Raw genomic sequence first — 13343 nt, forward strand, 5'->3', positions numbered from 1 at the left:
TTAGACAAAGCATCACATTCAAACATATGTTCTAGAGATGGAATGTGGGGTTTCAAGGTAGATGACTGCTTGTACAACACTCAGAGACAACCATCAATACAGTGAAACACTGAAATGAATATAGGCCCTGTTTTTGCATCAATATCTCTGTTGAACCTGCTGAATTAGGACAAATGTTCTTCTAAGATGCTGAAACATTACAATGCCTTTGTGTCGTCACTCCACAGTGTGGCACAACCTTATGGATTTCATTTTGTAGGTAGGTTCAGCCGAAACATTAGGCAGAGTGAGGCAGATGTGGCTGGGAGGGAAGGGGGAGTTTGCAGGGATTGGTGACAAGTTGTGTGCCTAACAGTCTAACTGTGCCATCAAAGATAGCTTACTTTCCTCAGGTGTGGTGGAGGACATTGTCCTATCATCAGTGTTTAAGTACAAATCATCTGCAAGACCAGTTGGCTTTAGTACATGGAATGGGAAAGTGTAATGTTTTCACCTTGGAAAACAAATTGTCTTGCTCTGGCCCTGTTTGCAGGTGCCACCTGTTGAAAGTCCCATCGAAAGGTTGTGAGATGGTGTATCTCTGTGTACTGTAAATTTAGAAAGTAGCAGACCCAAAGCTTTGTGTTTTTTATATTGTGATTTTATGTTGTGAACCGCCCTGAGATCTACGAGTATAGGGCAGAAGAAGAAGAAGAAGAAGAAGAAGAAGAAGAAGAAGAAGAAGAAGAAGAAGAAGAAGAAGAAGTAGTAGTAGTATATAGATGCTTACAAAGACAACCAAAGGCTGGTGAATTTAAAATAGTACACACACCAAACTGCTGCCCAGTTCTACTTCCCATTAATGCTCTTGAGCCCTAGTACAAATTTTGGAGTGGACTCCTGCATTGCAGGAGGTTGGACTAGATGGTCTCAAGGTTCCTTCCAACGCTACAATTTTATGATTATATAATCTTGTAGTTGCTGAGGCTACTTTGAGATAATGGTTACCTTTGGAGAACTGAAACCATCATAGGTAAAAAGCAGGGCTTTGTAGGTTGTGTTGCAATATATTTTCCAATGAAAATCAGTCTATATGACAGTAGTTGGAGTTAGTTCTGCATGCCCCAGTACATTCGAAAACCTGTGTATAGCCTTTTTAAAACTATGACTGAGATATTTGTTGCAGAAAACACAACATATAAAAAGATCTTCTGTTAACCCATCATTGAATTAATGCCATCTTCACTCGTAGTGGGGATTTCAGATTTAAAAGATTTTGTTCATGTGTTGTTGTTGTTTTTCTTTCCATTGAAGTATCTCACTTGGGTGTTCATTGGTTAAGTGTTTGATATATTTCATAACTGAGTTTATAACTAGTTTAATATATGTCTGGGCTTTGTTTGTTTTCAACAGGTTTCATGTACAGTAGATGAGGAATGAAGTGAATCAAAGCCAGTAGTAGGTTATCACTGATATTGCAGGCATCCCCATTGTCAATATCAGCCTTTCTCTTCAGTACGCCTCTGTCTATCATGTCGTAGTCTTTTGTTTTTTGCCTTGGGCCTTTTCAGCAGCACAAGCTATGCAGTAAACATAGTTACAGTCCAAAAAATTAAAGGGACACTATCTATTTGAAAGTTGTGTAGCCATTTGAAAGCTTAACAAACAGTCATGGTAATTTAAAGGTCTATTGACCCCAGAAAACATCTGCTTCTCAATTTCCATGGGCCTTGTCCTCACATGCTGCTTCAGCTCTTAGAAACTAGGTCGTGTAAACCGTGCGCAAGTGAACCCAAGCTTCTTGGAGACCTGGAAGAATAAATAAGTATGTGTAAATAAATTAAAAATACTTAGGTAATAAGAACAGCAGCTGAGATGGTGGCTCAAGCTCTCCCAACCCTTCCCCTGTCCGCTTCCTCACAAGTAATGAGTGAACCAAGAGAAACTGCATTTGTTTGAATATGAGAGATCCCCGACCCTTTGACAAAGAAGCTGGAGAAAACAGGAGAAAGGAAATGGGGGACAGCGCCGAATCCTAACCACTAGACCACCAGGCATTTGGATCATTTCCCTCCAAAAGAATTGATATCAGTATTTAATGGTTTCAACAAGGTATCTTCCAAACACTTTAAATAAAATCACCTTTTTCAAAAAAGAAAGAGGGTTATATTTCCTTCTATCCTCCCAGGAAGATTTAGCTTCTGGAAACGAAATACAGTCATACCTTGAGATAAATACGCTTCAGGATAAATATTTTCGGGTTGCGCTCTGCGGCGACCCAGAAGTAACAGAGCGCATTACTTCTGGGTTTTGCCGCTCGCGCATGAGCAGTCAAAATGACGTCACGTGCATGCGCGGAAACGGCGACGACCCACGAACACGCAGATGTGCAGTCGCGTCTTACGTTCTGTTCAGGATGCGAACAGGGCTCTAGAATGGATCCCGTTCGCGTCCCAAGGTACCACTGTAGCTTCAGAGCAGGCCCCATCTGTTGACACAGTTTTCATATATAGCGGGGGGCAGCACACACTGCATGTCTTAAGCTCAACAATTGTTTATTTAAACCTACAGAACACAACGTAACTGAATAATGTATGGATTACTGATTGCCTTCTTGACCAGAACTGCCTAGGACTTTTAATAACTTAGTGCAGGTGTGGGGAAACTCTGACACACTGACCAGAGTTGGCCCACAAGAAGTTCAAATTTGGTCTCTAAGGCTGTTTTCTCCAAACCACCCCTCCTCACCCCATCCTTCGACATCATATATGATGATAGATTGTCTAGTATCATACATGGTGAAAGGCAGTACAGCTGAAGCCTCCTAGGTCACCTGCACAGATCACACACCTGATACCTGCAGAAAGCAGGCTTTAGCTGTGTGGGATGCTTTGAAGTTCCAATCAAAGCTCCTAATCATCTGACACCAAGTGATGGACAGGTGGGCAGCCCCACCCACTTGTCCAATCTACAGCCACCAAAATGGTTCCCTGCCTCTGACTTAGTGGACCTAACCTCTCCCTCAGGCTTTGCATCCAAAAGTTAAAGCATTATTTCCTGTTTCTCTCACATCCTAGTCCGAGCCATTCTGGGCTTCATCTTAAAGAAGCAGTATAAATATTCTGTACATAGAGCACATGGTTTGTTTTTCTATAGCTTCTAGAAAACTAAAAGCAGCTCCAAAATAGATAGCAGTGCTCAGAAATGCAATGTGAGGAATACAGAAAACACATTGTACAGTTTACTTCAAATACCTCCCTACCGAAAGAAAAAATAAATATTTTTTTAAATAAAATTGTAAAGGATGGTGACGGTGCAAAACCTCCATCAACCTTTTTAATAGCAACCCACCATACAGCAACTTGTTAATATTTAATTAAAGCATATATCTCAAACAAAATTACCAATTCAAAAGGTGAATTGTTGTTTTTAATTGGTTTAACTTTAAATGGAGCAGTGTCTCTTTAAGTACTGTACATGTAAAAGTAATGATTATTCAATTAACAGTACAATCCTAAGCTTACTTACTTGGAAATATATCCTGTTGAACTCAGCGGGACTTACTTCAAAGTAAACATGTTTAAGATTGGGCTGCCAATTAATCAGATTCCCTCTTTGTGTGGTGCCTAATAATAATGAAAAGGATGTATACTTTTGCAAGCAGTCATCCTTAGCATTTCTGCTATAACTATTATAGCCAGTATTTTAACAATTTATCCTAAGTTTCTAGATATCCCCCTCCCCATGCTAACTCTTTTCTTTTCTTTTTTTAAAAAAGGTTTCTGCACAGTCCCCTACCAAAAAGTACAATATAGAAATACAGTATGTTTTATTCCTTTTCCAGGTGGAAAAGTTGGTGTTTTGCATCACATGCCCCTTAAGCCTATCTGCTGGGTCTTAATGGCTGTTTTTCCTAGTGCGAATCCATGAGGGCTGTGTTGCTGAACACAGATGTACTTGTGTGTTTTCCCTTCCGTTCCATCTGTTCCTACCCATCACTTGCACCCAGGTGATGAGGCTTTGTTATTACACAATGTCCCTAGGTGACTTTTCAATGGCACCTAGTTTCACTGAGACTAATACAGTTGTCCTTCCTATAGCAACAAGGATTTAACAACACCCAGAGGGTTTGGAACCCAGCAGAGGTGTTGAGGAAAGTTTGTGCACTTGGTTTTATGGCTTGTTTTCACTTTTAACACAATGAGCAAAAGTGCAACCTTCCTAATCCATGTCGGCCACGGTATTCTTAACAGTACCACCTGCATGATACAAGAAATGTCCCTTGCATTGTATTTCTATATGTGAGATGCCAAGTTGTGGCCATATCTCTGTGCCCTTTATGAAAAGCATGATTTCTTGTTCGCCCCACCTCTAAACATGTCAGGTGGGAGCATTTTGTTGCTGCTGCTGTTAAAATGAGGGGAGTTTATTCCCAATCAATGTGCCTATGGATGGGGGTGTCCTGTGTGTTAGTTTTTATTGCACTTATAATATTAACTTAAATAGTTAATATGTACACTTCAATAATGGCACAGGCATGTCCATGTTCTGTTATTTAAGTTAAGTAAACATTGGGTTTAAATATGTATCAGGAAATGTTTTTAGCTCTCTGCCCTCAGTCAAAAATATTTCAGGAACGAATTTGTTATGATAATGCTGTAGTCAATGGATAAACTTCCTATCATATTAACAATGTCTAGGACATTTAATACTGAAAATATCTGGTTTCCCCACCTACCCTTTAATGCCATTATAGGTTTCGCTTTGTTTCTTAAGAAATGCAGCAAGAAAACCCAGTAGCCACTGTGCACCTCTGGAAAACAAAATGCACAAAAACAACCTTATAAAGTTAGCAGCTTGAATCCGATGCATGTCTTTTATACATGTGGAAGTAAGCCACATTGCACATTAAGTTCAGTTTGGCTTACCACCATATAAGTTGGCACTGGATTGAAGCTGAATACAAATGTTCAAAGATTGTAAAACACACCCAATAAATATATACAGCAGCCATCCCTCTAAAGTGGTCTGGCTTTCAAAAAAACACATCCTGTGAGAGGTTGAGTTATGGTATAGTATGGTGCAATCCCATACATGCCTGCTTAGAAGTAAATCATATTGAGTTCAATGAGATTTACTCCCAGGTAAGTGTCTGTAGGATTGCAACCTGGCCTGTATAATTTTGCCAGCAAATATGCCTTTTTCCTTAGTATTATGAAAGAACCATACCTTTTAAATTTGAATTTTATATGCTCCAAAATCTATAGCATTGCTATATTTTGAGAAATAAGGGGTTGGAGTGATATCCAACTAAGTTGTACCCAGAGCAAACCCACTTAATGGATCTACTCTGAGTATGACTAATAATCCAATTATTTTATGTCTTTAAGACTATAGCAATATTTCCCCCATTAATTGCCTGATTAAATAATGAAGTGATGCTCCCCGGAATGAAGGCTTGTGAGGAAACAAATCTGTTTCTACCGTTAAAACAAATGCGGGAGCTCAGTGTGTGTTCATCAGCACTCTCATGCCCATGAGAAATTGATGAATCACATGGTCTGTCTTAATAAACCCCAACACACCTGCTGGCATTGTAGTGATGTAACTATTCATAGCCTTATGTTGGTACAGGACTACACAGCTTGCCAGCTCCCAAAATGAATGAAATCTACCAACCATATAAGGTGGCTCAGTGGAGGTTCCATAAAACCTCCTGTTGTTGTTTTTCTGCAAGCCCGGGAGTGCAGAACCTTAGGAAGGAAAGGTGAGTTCCATGCACATAGAAGGACATAATATGTGGCTGGCCAAGTGCATCCACATTGATAGGCCTGCAAGCTGTACTAGGGTACACAGAAGATAAAGGCCACCATGCACAACAAGTATATGCATTATATGCACTTATGTGCAGTGATTTCTGTAGACTTTGGTACTTCTCTCTGTTTAGGACTGCAGCCTTAGCAATCAGACTAATATGCATTTTCTAAATTGGATATATTTACCTCCAAGCAACAGCTTAAGACTTCAGATAGAATTCTACTAAGAGATTAGTAAAGAGGATGGTCCTCTTTTTGTATGCCATAAAAAAATATATGTTCTGCATTAAAAAAAAATCTCTGTTAATATTTATCTCCTGAATACATTAAAAAAGTGAGATCAATAATATAAAGTGCTACAAAAACTTGTCAGGCAAAGAAATGTGGTGCCTATTATTGAAAGTTGTATAACTTTTTATCTCTCTCTACATTGTCATCCATCAAGTGATATGAAGTGCAAAGTGTGAGCCTGATTTGTTCTCCTTTGTAGAGCCAGGCCGAGGCCCACTACAAAGGAAGTAAACATGCCAAGAAGGTCAAAGCACTAGAAGCAACGAAAAATAGACCAAAAGTTGGTGCTTCCAAGGACAGCGCAAAGGCTAATGCGAACTGCTCTGCTACACCAGTCCCAGCCAGCATCTCTGACAAATCAGGTCAATTTTCATTCTATACATTCTTTGCTTCTTCTTCTTTTGCGTGAGATTCTGAATGCATGCTTCCTATCCATTACGGTGTTGATAAATACTTTGTGATGAGAAGAACAAAACGGATGGGCAGTGTTCATACATTAGCACGGCAACTTTTAGATCTCCAATGTAACTTCTTCTCCACACATGCTTGTCGTGTGTCCCCTAAATCTATTCTGGGGGTTCCTTCAACCTCCCTGGAGCACTTTTAGAGAGCACATGAGGGTCATTACACTAGTGTAACTGTTCAGCTGGATACAGCCCCTGTTTTCTTCAAACCACACAGGTGGAGTATAAGATTCAATATACGTTTTGCAGCTTAATCCAAATCTCCGATTGCAAAAACAAAAAGCAAAACCAGAACACTTTCCCCCCCAGGCATATTTCATCCTCCTGTGTAAAGTCGTAGACTTCTACTTAGACCATATGATGATCATTATCAGAATCACCATTCTTAGTGCTGCCACCAAGGATTCAGTGTGTATTTCAATATGACAAGAAATATCATTACAAAGCTGTCTTTTCTGAAAACGGAAACAGATCAGTTAAAACAGCAGGTCACATTCCCTGTAGAGTTTGACCAGCATATCCATTGTCCAGCTGAACACAGCCATTTAGGTTGTGGATGAGGACAAGCAAAGATGAAATTGCCCAGTAGGGATGTGGCAATAGAGCTACTTCCCTGTCTACATTAATATCTACCATCAAAATGGTGGGTTTCAATTGAGTGCAGGAGGTGAGATGGCGTGACAGTCCTGCCTTTGGGGTATGAACAAGGGAGCAAACAGTGCTTCCAAGTGGCATCAAACAAATCTTGCTTTGCTGTCTATGAGCTTTCATTTGTCTGTGGCTCCATGCTCTGAGCTTGTTAACACTGTCAGTTATATTGAGATGGAGATGATAACCTTAGTCACTTGTGTTTGTAAGAGAAAATCATTTTTATCAAAAGTGATGTGAAGTGGAGAAATAGAGCCGTCGGATAGCTTCATGACTGTCTTGTTTTCATCCTGGGATAAATGTGGCATAGCCAACCGAGGTATGCAAAGATGGATGGAATCCAGACTTCATCCCAGAGATGAAGTTATCTACATTTGTAGTGAATTATCTACGGTAACAACTTGCAGAGAGTCAGCTAGCTTCCTGGAGGTAAATGCCAGCTCTTTGATACGGTAACCAGAAGAAGGAAAACACATGCTGGTTGTGATCTAAAGATATGAACACTCAGCAGTGGGCTGCTCATGGCACTGCTGCAAGCAATTAAAACATCATCTGCTTGTGAACCAATTGATGGCCAGTGTTGTGAAACCTAATGAGCTGCTTCTCTTTCGCCTGATAGTAGGGAAAGGTGGTACAAAACTGAGCACCCCCCTCGCTCCACAGCTGCCAAATAGGTGATCAGAGCTGAGAGGGCTGCTAATTTCAGCTGATGCTTAAAGACACACACACACACAGAGAGAGAGAGAGAGAGAGCGCCCTAAGCATTGGATACAGAGATTTAGTACCACGGTTCATAAACACAGCATCCTTCTAGAGGCATGGTTCCTCATCCAGTGGGGGATACGTATATGTGTGGAATGGATTGCTTTCACACATATGCCGCTGTCACTGGATCAGTGTGCATGCCCCAGAGTGGCTCAGAATAATGAGCAAGAGGGCTGGGGGTCGGGGCTGGGGGTCTTGCCTATGTAGCCAGTGCCCCCGGGACACTCTGGTGTTTATTCACAATAATAAGCCTGCAGCAAATAACCTCTGACTCTTCCACAGATATTTGGAAGCAAATAGCCATGTAAACAAGCCCATAGGTGCTCTCTATAGCACATTTCTCAAGCTCTTGCTTGGTAATGTTGACAGCAAAATCTAGTGGGAAGCCATGCTCTGGTCTTTCTGCATAAACCAGTAAACCTTGGTAAACCTCATGAATAGTCCTGAAACATTACAGTCCCTTATAGAGTAGGCCATAGAGGCATCATTAGTTCCACATGCAGTGGAACGAAACAGGCTGCTATTTCTTTTTGAATCATATTAAGTAGATGTTATGAAATATATTCCTACCCCACACGATCCTTACTTTTATTTATAAATGCCAGCTTAAATGTGGACCCTGAGAAGAAATGTTTTGCACTTCACAAATTGTGCTTTGGATAGTAGGGTCGTGGGTTGGGACTCAGGACCAGCAACTGAGTTACAGCTGCCCATCACTGAAAATGGTTAAAATATGGTTAAAAACTGGGACTCATGCTACATGGTTGAGCTAAGGGGTGGTCTGAAGTCTGCAAAGGTTGATGTCCACTGCAAGGTATTATTTATATTTATCTGTTGCTCTTCTCTCCCTTGAGAACTCTGTGACTTAGCTCAATGTTAGGACTCTTCTACACAGCTGCAATTATAACGTTATAAGTGCATTTTAAAATGTGATACCAGATGGCAATGTAGAGCTCAATGGCAAATTGCATTATATATATATATATATATATATATATATATATATATATATATATATATATAAAAATAATAGGGGGGGGTTCATAGCATTTTCATAGTGTTTTTTATATCTGTGTAGATCCAGCCTTAGAGTTAGTGACTAGCCCAATTGGTTCAGGGATGATGTACAATTGATCATGTACCAAACTGAAACTTGCAACTTGGACAGACAACCACATGGGACCACCTACCCATGAAGTGGAGATGGTTTTAAGAAAGTATCTTCAGCCACACTTGCTCAGAAATTCAAAGCAGCCATCTTCGCCCGCCCCCCCCCCCCAATTCAATGTCCCTGGCAGCCTTAGGAACTGGAGGCTGATGGAAGGAAGCAAAAGTGGTAGCTCCAAGAATTAATAATTCAGTTTTAATTTAGACCCCACAAAACCAATCTTAGCTGTGTGAAGATGATAAAAAATAACCCCTACAATAAAGACACGTAACACATGTGCACACACATTCACAAATTCTCTCCAGGCAGAATAAACAGAATTAAATAGTCATGGTACTCAGCTTCATGAGCTACTGAACAAGATGAGTGCCCCAGCTACTCAAAACTGCACCTGTTTACTTATCAAATGAAAATAAGGATCCTTTGATCACACATTCTAAATCAAAACAAATATACTTCAGAGTTGGAGGGTCACAAATTTGAATTCCACATTTTTGTATCTTCCTTTTGTGATATAAAGCATAAGAAAATAAATGCAAATGCGTTGGGGTTTTTTTTACATAAAAGAGAACAATATATGCTTCTCAGAATATAAATGGAGGGCCTATTGCTCCCTTTGAGCCTCTCTTGCCTATGATCTTGTCTCAGCGATGTCAACTTGGGCTTAGTTGTGAGATTTCAATATTTAGTCCTAACAGTTCTTTTTCTAGGACACTGCAATATTATTTATGCTGTTGGCACCCGTCTGTCTCAAGGGACAATGGACTGCTTCTCTGGAGGTGAAGACAAACCTCTGTGTTAGCAGCACTGAAGTTTTAATTAATTAAATAAATTTTATATTTATCTCTTGCGGTCCTGGGCTGCCCAGATGACAAGACTCCCCTCTCAGCATCACTGATATGGTCTAAAGCAGAGCAATACGTTTGGCACCAGCTGAGCTGCAGGAGTTGCCAGGAGGAGGCGTACAAAGCACCATCCAGCCACCTTAGGGATTCCATTCTAGATTTCTGTTTGGTTTAGTCCTTATCCTGTTCTTATCCCAAATATATTTCACTAGGGAGCAGAGGTGTAGGGCCAGAGCTTTCCTTCTCCTAGATGGGCTACCTTCCCAAGTTGAGGAGCCCCATCCTCCCTCTACAATAAGTGCAGAGACCGCCTTCTTGACCATGGGACTCACTATTGATCTTGTCCACTCAATCTTCCAGAGCCTGTCTTCACATGCAAGGGAAGTCCCTAACTCACCAAGGGTTTTTGTTTTTTTAAAATAATATTTACCGTATTACTTTCCCAATTTAAACACTACAAAAAAGAACAATACAATACAACACAAAAACACCACACAACACCAACACATTTTCATTCACTTATTTCCGCGACCTCCTCACACCTCCCTTTTTGTATTCCACTTCTGTTAACTGTTTCAGCAATTTCTTTCCATCTTTCTCTGTTTTCTATCCTATAATTATCTTAACACATTCTAACCTTATTTTTCCCTTTAATACTCTATTAATCTATTTATACTTAATTCCTTATAACATTTCTACTAAAGCCATATAACTTCATTCCAACATTTTCCTAGCATTCATTAATTTTACAGTATTTCCATAAATAATCTTTAAACTTTTTCCACCGACTCTTCTCCCTGGTCTCGGATTCTGCCAGTCATTTCCGCCAGTTCCATGTAGTCCATCAACTTCATCTGCCATTCTTCCCGGGTGGGTAAATCTTGTGATAAGTATTCTTGCTGCTGTTGTTGCATACATAAAAAATGTTCTATCCTTCTTTAGCACCAATTGGCCAACCATGCCCAGGAGAAAAGCCTCTGGTTTCTTCAGGAAGGTATATTTAAATACCTTTTTCATTTCGTTATAAATCATCTCCCAGAATGTCTTAATCCTTGGGCATGTCCACCAAAGGTGAAAGAATGTACCTTCAATCTCATTACATTTCCAACATTTATTATCGGGCAGATGGTAAATTTTTGCAAGCTTGACTGGTGTCATGTACCACCTATAAATCATTTTCATTAAGTTTTCTCTTAGGGCATTACATGCCGTAAATTTCATACCTGTGGTCCATAACTGTTCCCAGTCAGCCATCATTATATTATGTCCAACATCTTGTGCCCATTTAATCATAATTGATTTCACCATTTCATCCTGAGTGTTCCATTTCAACAGCAAGTTATACATTCTTGACAAATTCTTGATATTTGAGTCTAACAATTCTGTTTCCAATTTTGATTTTTCCACCTGGAAGCCAACTTTTTTGTCCAAATTGAATGCCTCCATTATTTGGTAATAATGGAGCCAGTCTCGCACTTTATTTTTCAATTTCTCAAAACTCTGCAATTTTATTCTGTCTCCATCTTGTTCCAAAATTTCCCAATATTTCAGCCATTTGGCCTCCATATTGAGTTTTTTCTGTGCCTTCGCTTCCATTGGTGACAACCATCTTGGGGTTTTCCTTTCTAACAAATCCTTATATCTTATCCAAACATTAAACAATGCTTTCCTAACAATATGATTTTTTAAAGCTTTATGTGCTTTTACCTTATCATACCACAAATATGCATGCCAGCCAAATACATTATTGAAACCTTCTAAATCCAACACGTCAGTGTTTTCAAGAAGCAGCCTTTCTTTCAGCCAGCAAAAAGCAGCTGATTCATAATAAAGTTTAAGGTCTGGCAGGGCAAATCCACCTCTTTCTTTAGTATCAGTTAATATCTTAAATTTTATTCGAGGCTTCTTGCCCTGCCAAACAAATCTGGAAATATCTTTCTGCCACTTCTTGAAACAATCCATCTTATCCAAAATTTGCAATGTTTGAAACAAAAACAACATCCTTGGCAACACATTCATTTTTATCACAGCAATTCGCTTCAGTCCAACATTTTTCATAATTATCCTTAAATAAATTCACATTTTTAGCAGTCATGTTAACCCCTAAATATTTCACTTTCTTAACCAATGTTAGTCCTGTCACCTCCTGAAACTTCTCTCTCTCATTCACAGTTAAGTTTTTCTCTAGAACCTTAGTTTTCATCTTGTTCAACTTAAAACCTGCTACCTGTCCGAATTCTTGAATCAGTTCCAATACCCTTTTAGTACTAGATTCTGGCTCCTGTAAAGTCAGTACTAAGTCATCAGCAAATGCTTTCAGTTTGTACTGTTTAGCTCCCACTTGTATACCTTTAACCTCTTGGTCCTTTCTAATCATATTTAACAATACCTCAAGGACCGATATGAAGAGCAATGGAGAAATTGGGCAACCTTGTCGTGTCCCTTTCTCAATCTTAAACTCTTCTGTCACTACATTGTTCACAATTAATTTTGCCTTTTGTTCTGAGTAAATTGCACCTATACCATTTTCAAAACCTTGACCTACCCCATCCCCTGTAGATTCTTCTTCATAAAACTCCAAGAGATGTTGTCAAAGGCTTTCTCTGCGTCCACAAATATCAAAACTGCCTTAGTATTGATATTCACTTGTAATTTTTCTAGGATATTAATTATATTCCTCGTGTTGTCAGACAAGTGTCTGCCCGGGAGAAAGCCCGCTTGGTCTTTATGAATTTCTTCTACTAACACCTTTTTTAATCTTTTAGCCAAAATATCTGCAAAAATTTTGTAATCCACATTAAGCAACGATATGGGGCGGTAATTCTTAAGCTGTGTCTTTTCAGTCTCTGTTTTCGGTATAAGTGTAATGTAAGCTTCCTTCCACGACTCTGGTGCCTTTCTCCCTTCCAATATTTCATTGCAGACTTCCTTCAATGGTTGTATTAACCATTCTTTCAGAGATCTGTAATATCTTGAAGTCAAACCATCTGGTCCTGGAGATTTACCTAATTGCATGTTCTGGATGGCCCCTTCCACCTCCTGATCCGTTATTTTATAATTCAACATTAGCTGTTTTTCCTGAGAGATTTTGTGTAGTCCATTTATTTTCAAAAATCGATCAATGTCCATTTCTTTCTGCTTCTCCTGTGTATAAAGTTGTTTGAAATATCTCTGAAAACACTTCCTGATCTCCACTGGGTTCTGTATATTCTTGCCTTCCACTTCCAAATTCGTAATAGTATTAAGTTTTTGTCTTTTTTTCATTTGCCAGGCCAACAATTTTCCACACTTATTTGCCGATTCAAATGTCTTTTGCCTCATCTGTTTAATCTTCCATTCTATTTCCTGATTCATCAACTTCATATAT

The 13343-nt window shown here is 39.4% G+C and overlaps 1 protein-coding gene across 8 annotated transcripts in view; it reads left to right on the forward strand.

The window, feature by feature from the left end:
* The window catches only part of ZNF385B (zinc finger protein 385B), a 192661-nt gene that overhangs the window by 161416 nt on the left and 17902 nt on the right, over positions 1-13343 (forward strand). For all 8 annotated transcript variants that reach the window (XM_081836948.1, XM_081836950.1, XM_081836949.1 and 5 more), the window contains one exon: positions 6286-6448. In XM_081836948.1, coding sequence (XP_081693074.1) covers positions 6286-6448 — 163 coding nt within the window. The remainder of the gene's footprint in view (positions 1-6285; positions 6449-13343) is intronic.

Source organism: Podarcis erhardii, assembly GCF_964252035.2.
Source record: "Podarcis erhardii genome assembly, chromosome: 1".
NCBI lineage: Eukaryota > Metazoa > Chordata > Lepidosauria > Squamata > Lacertidae > Podarcis > Podarcis erhardii.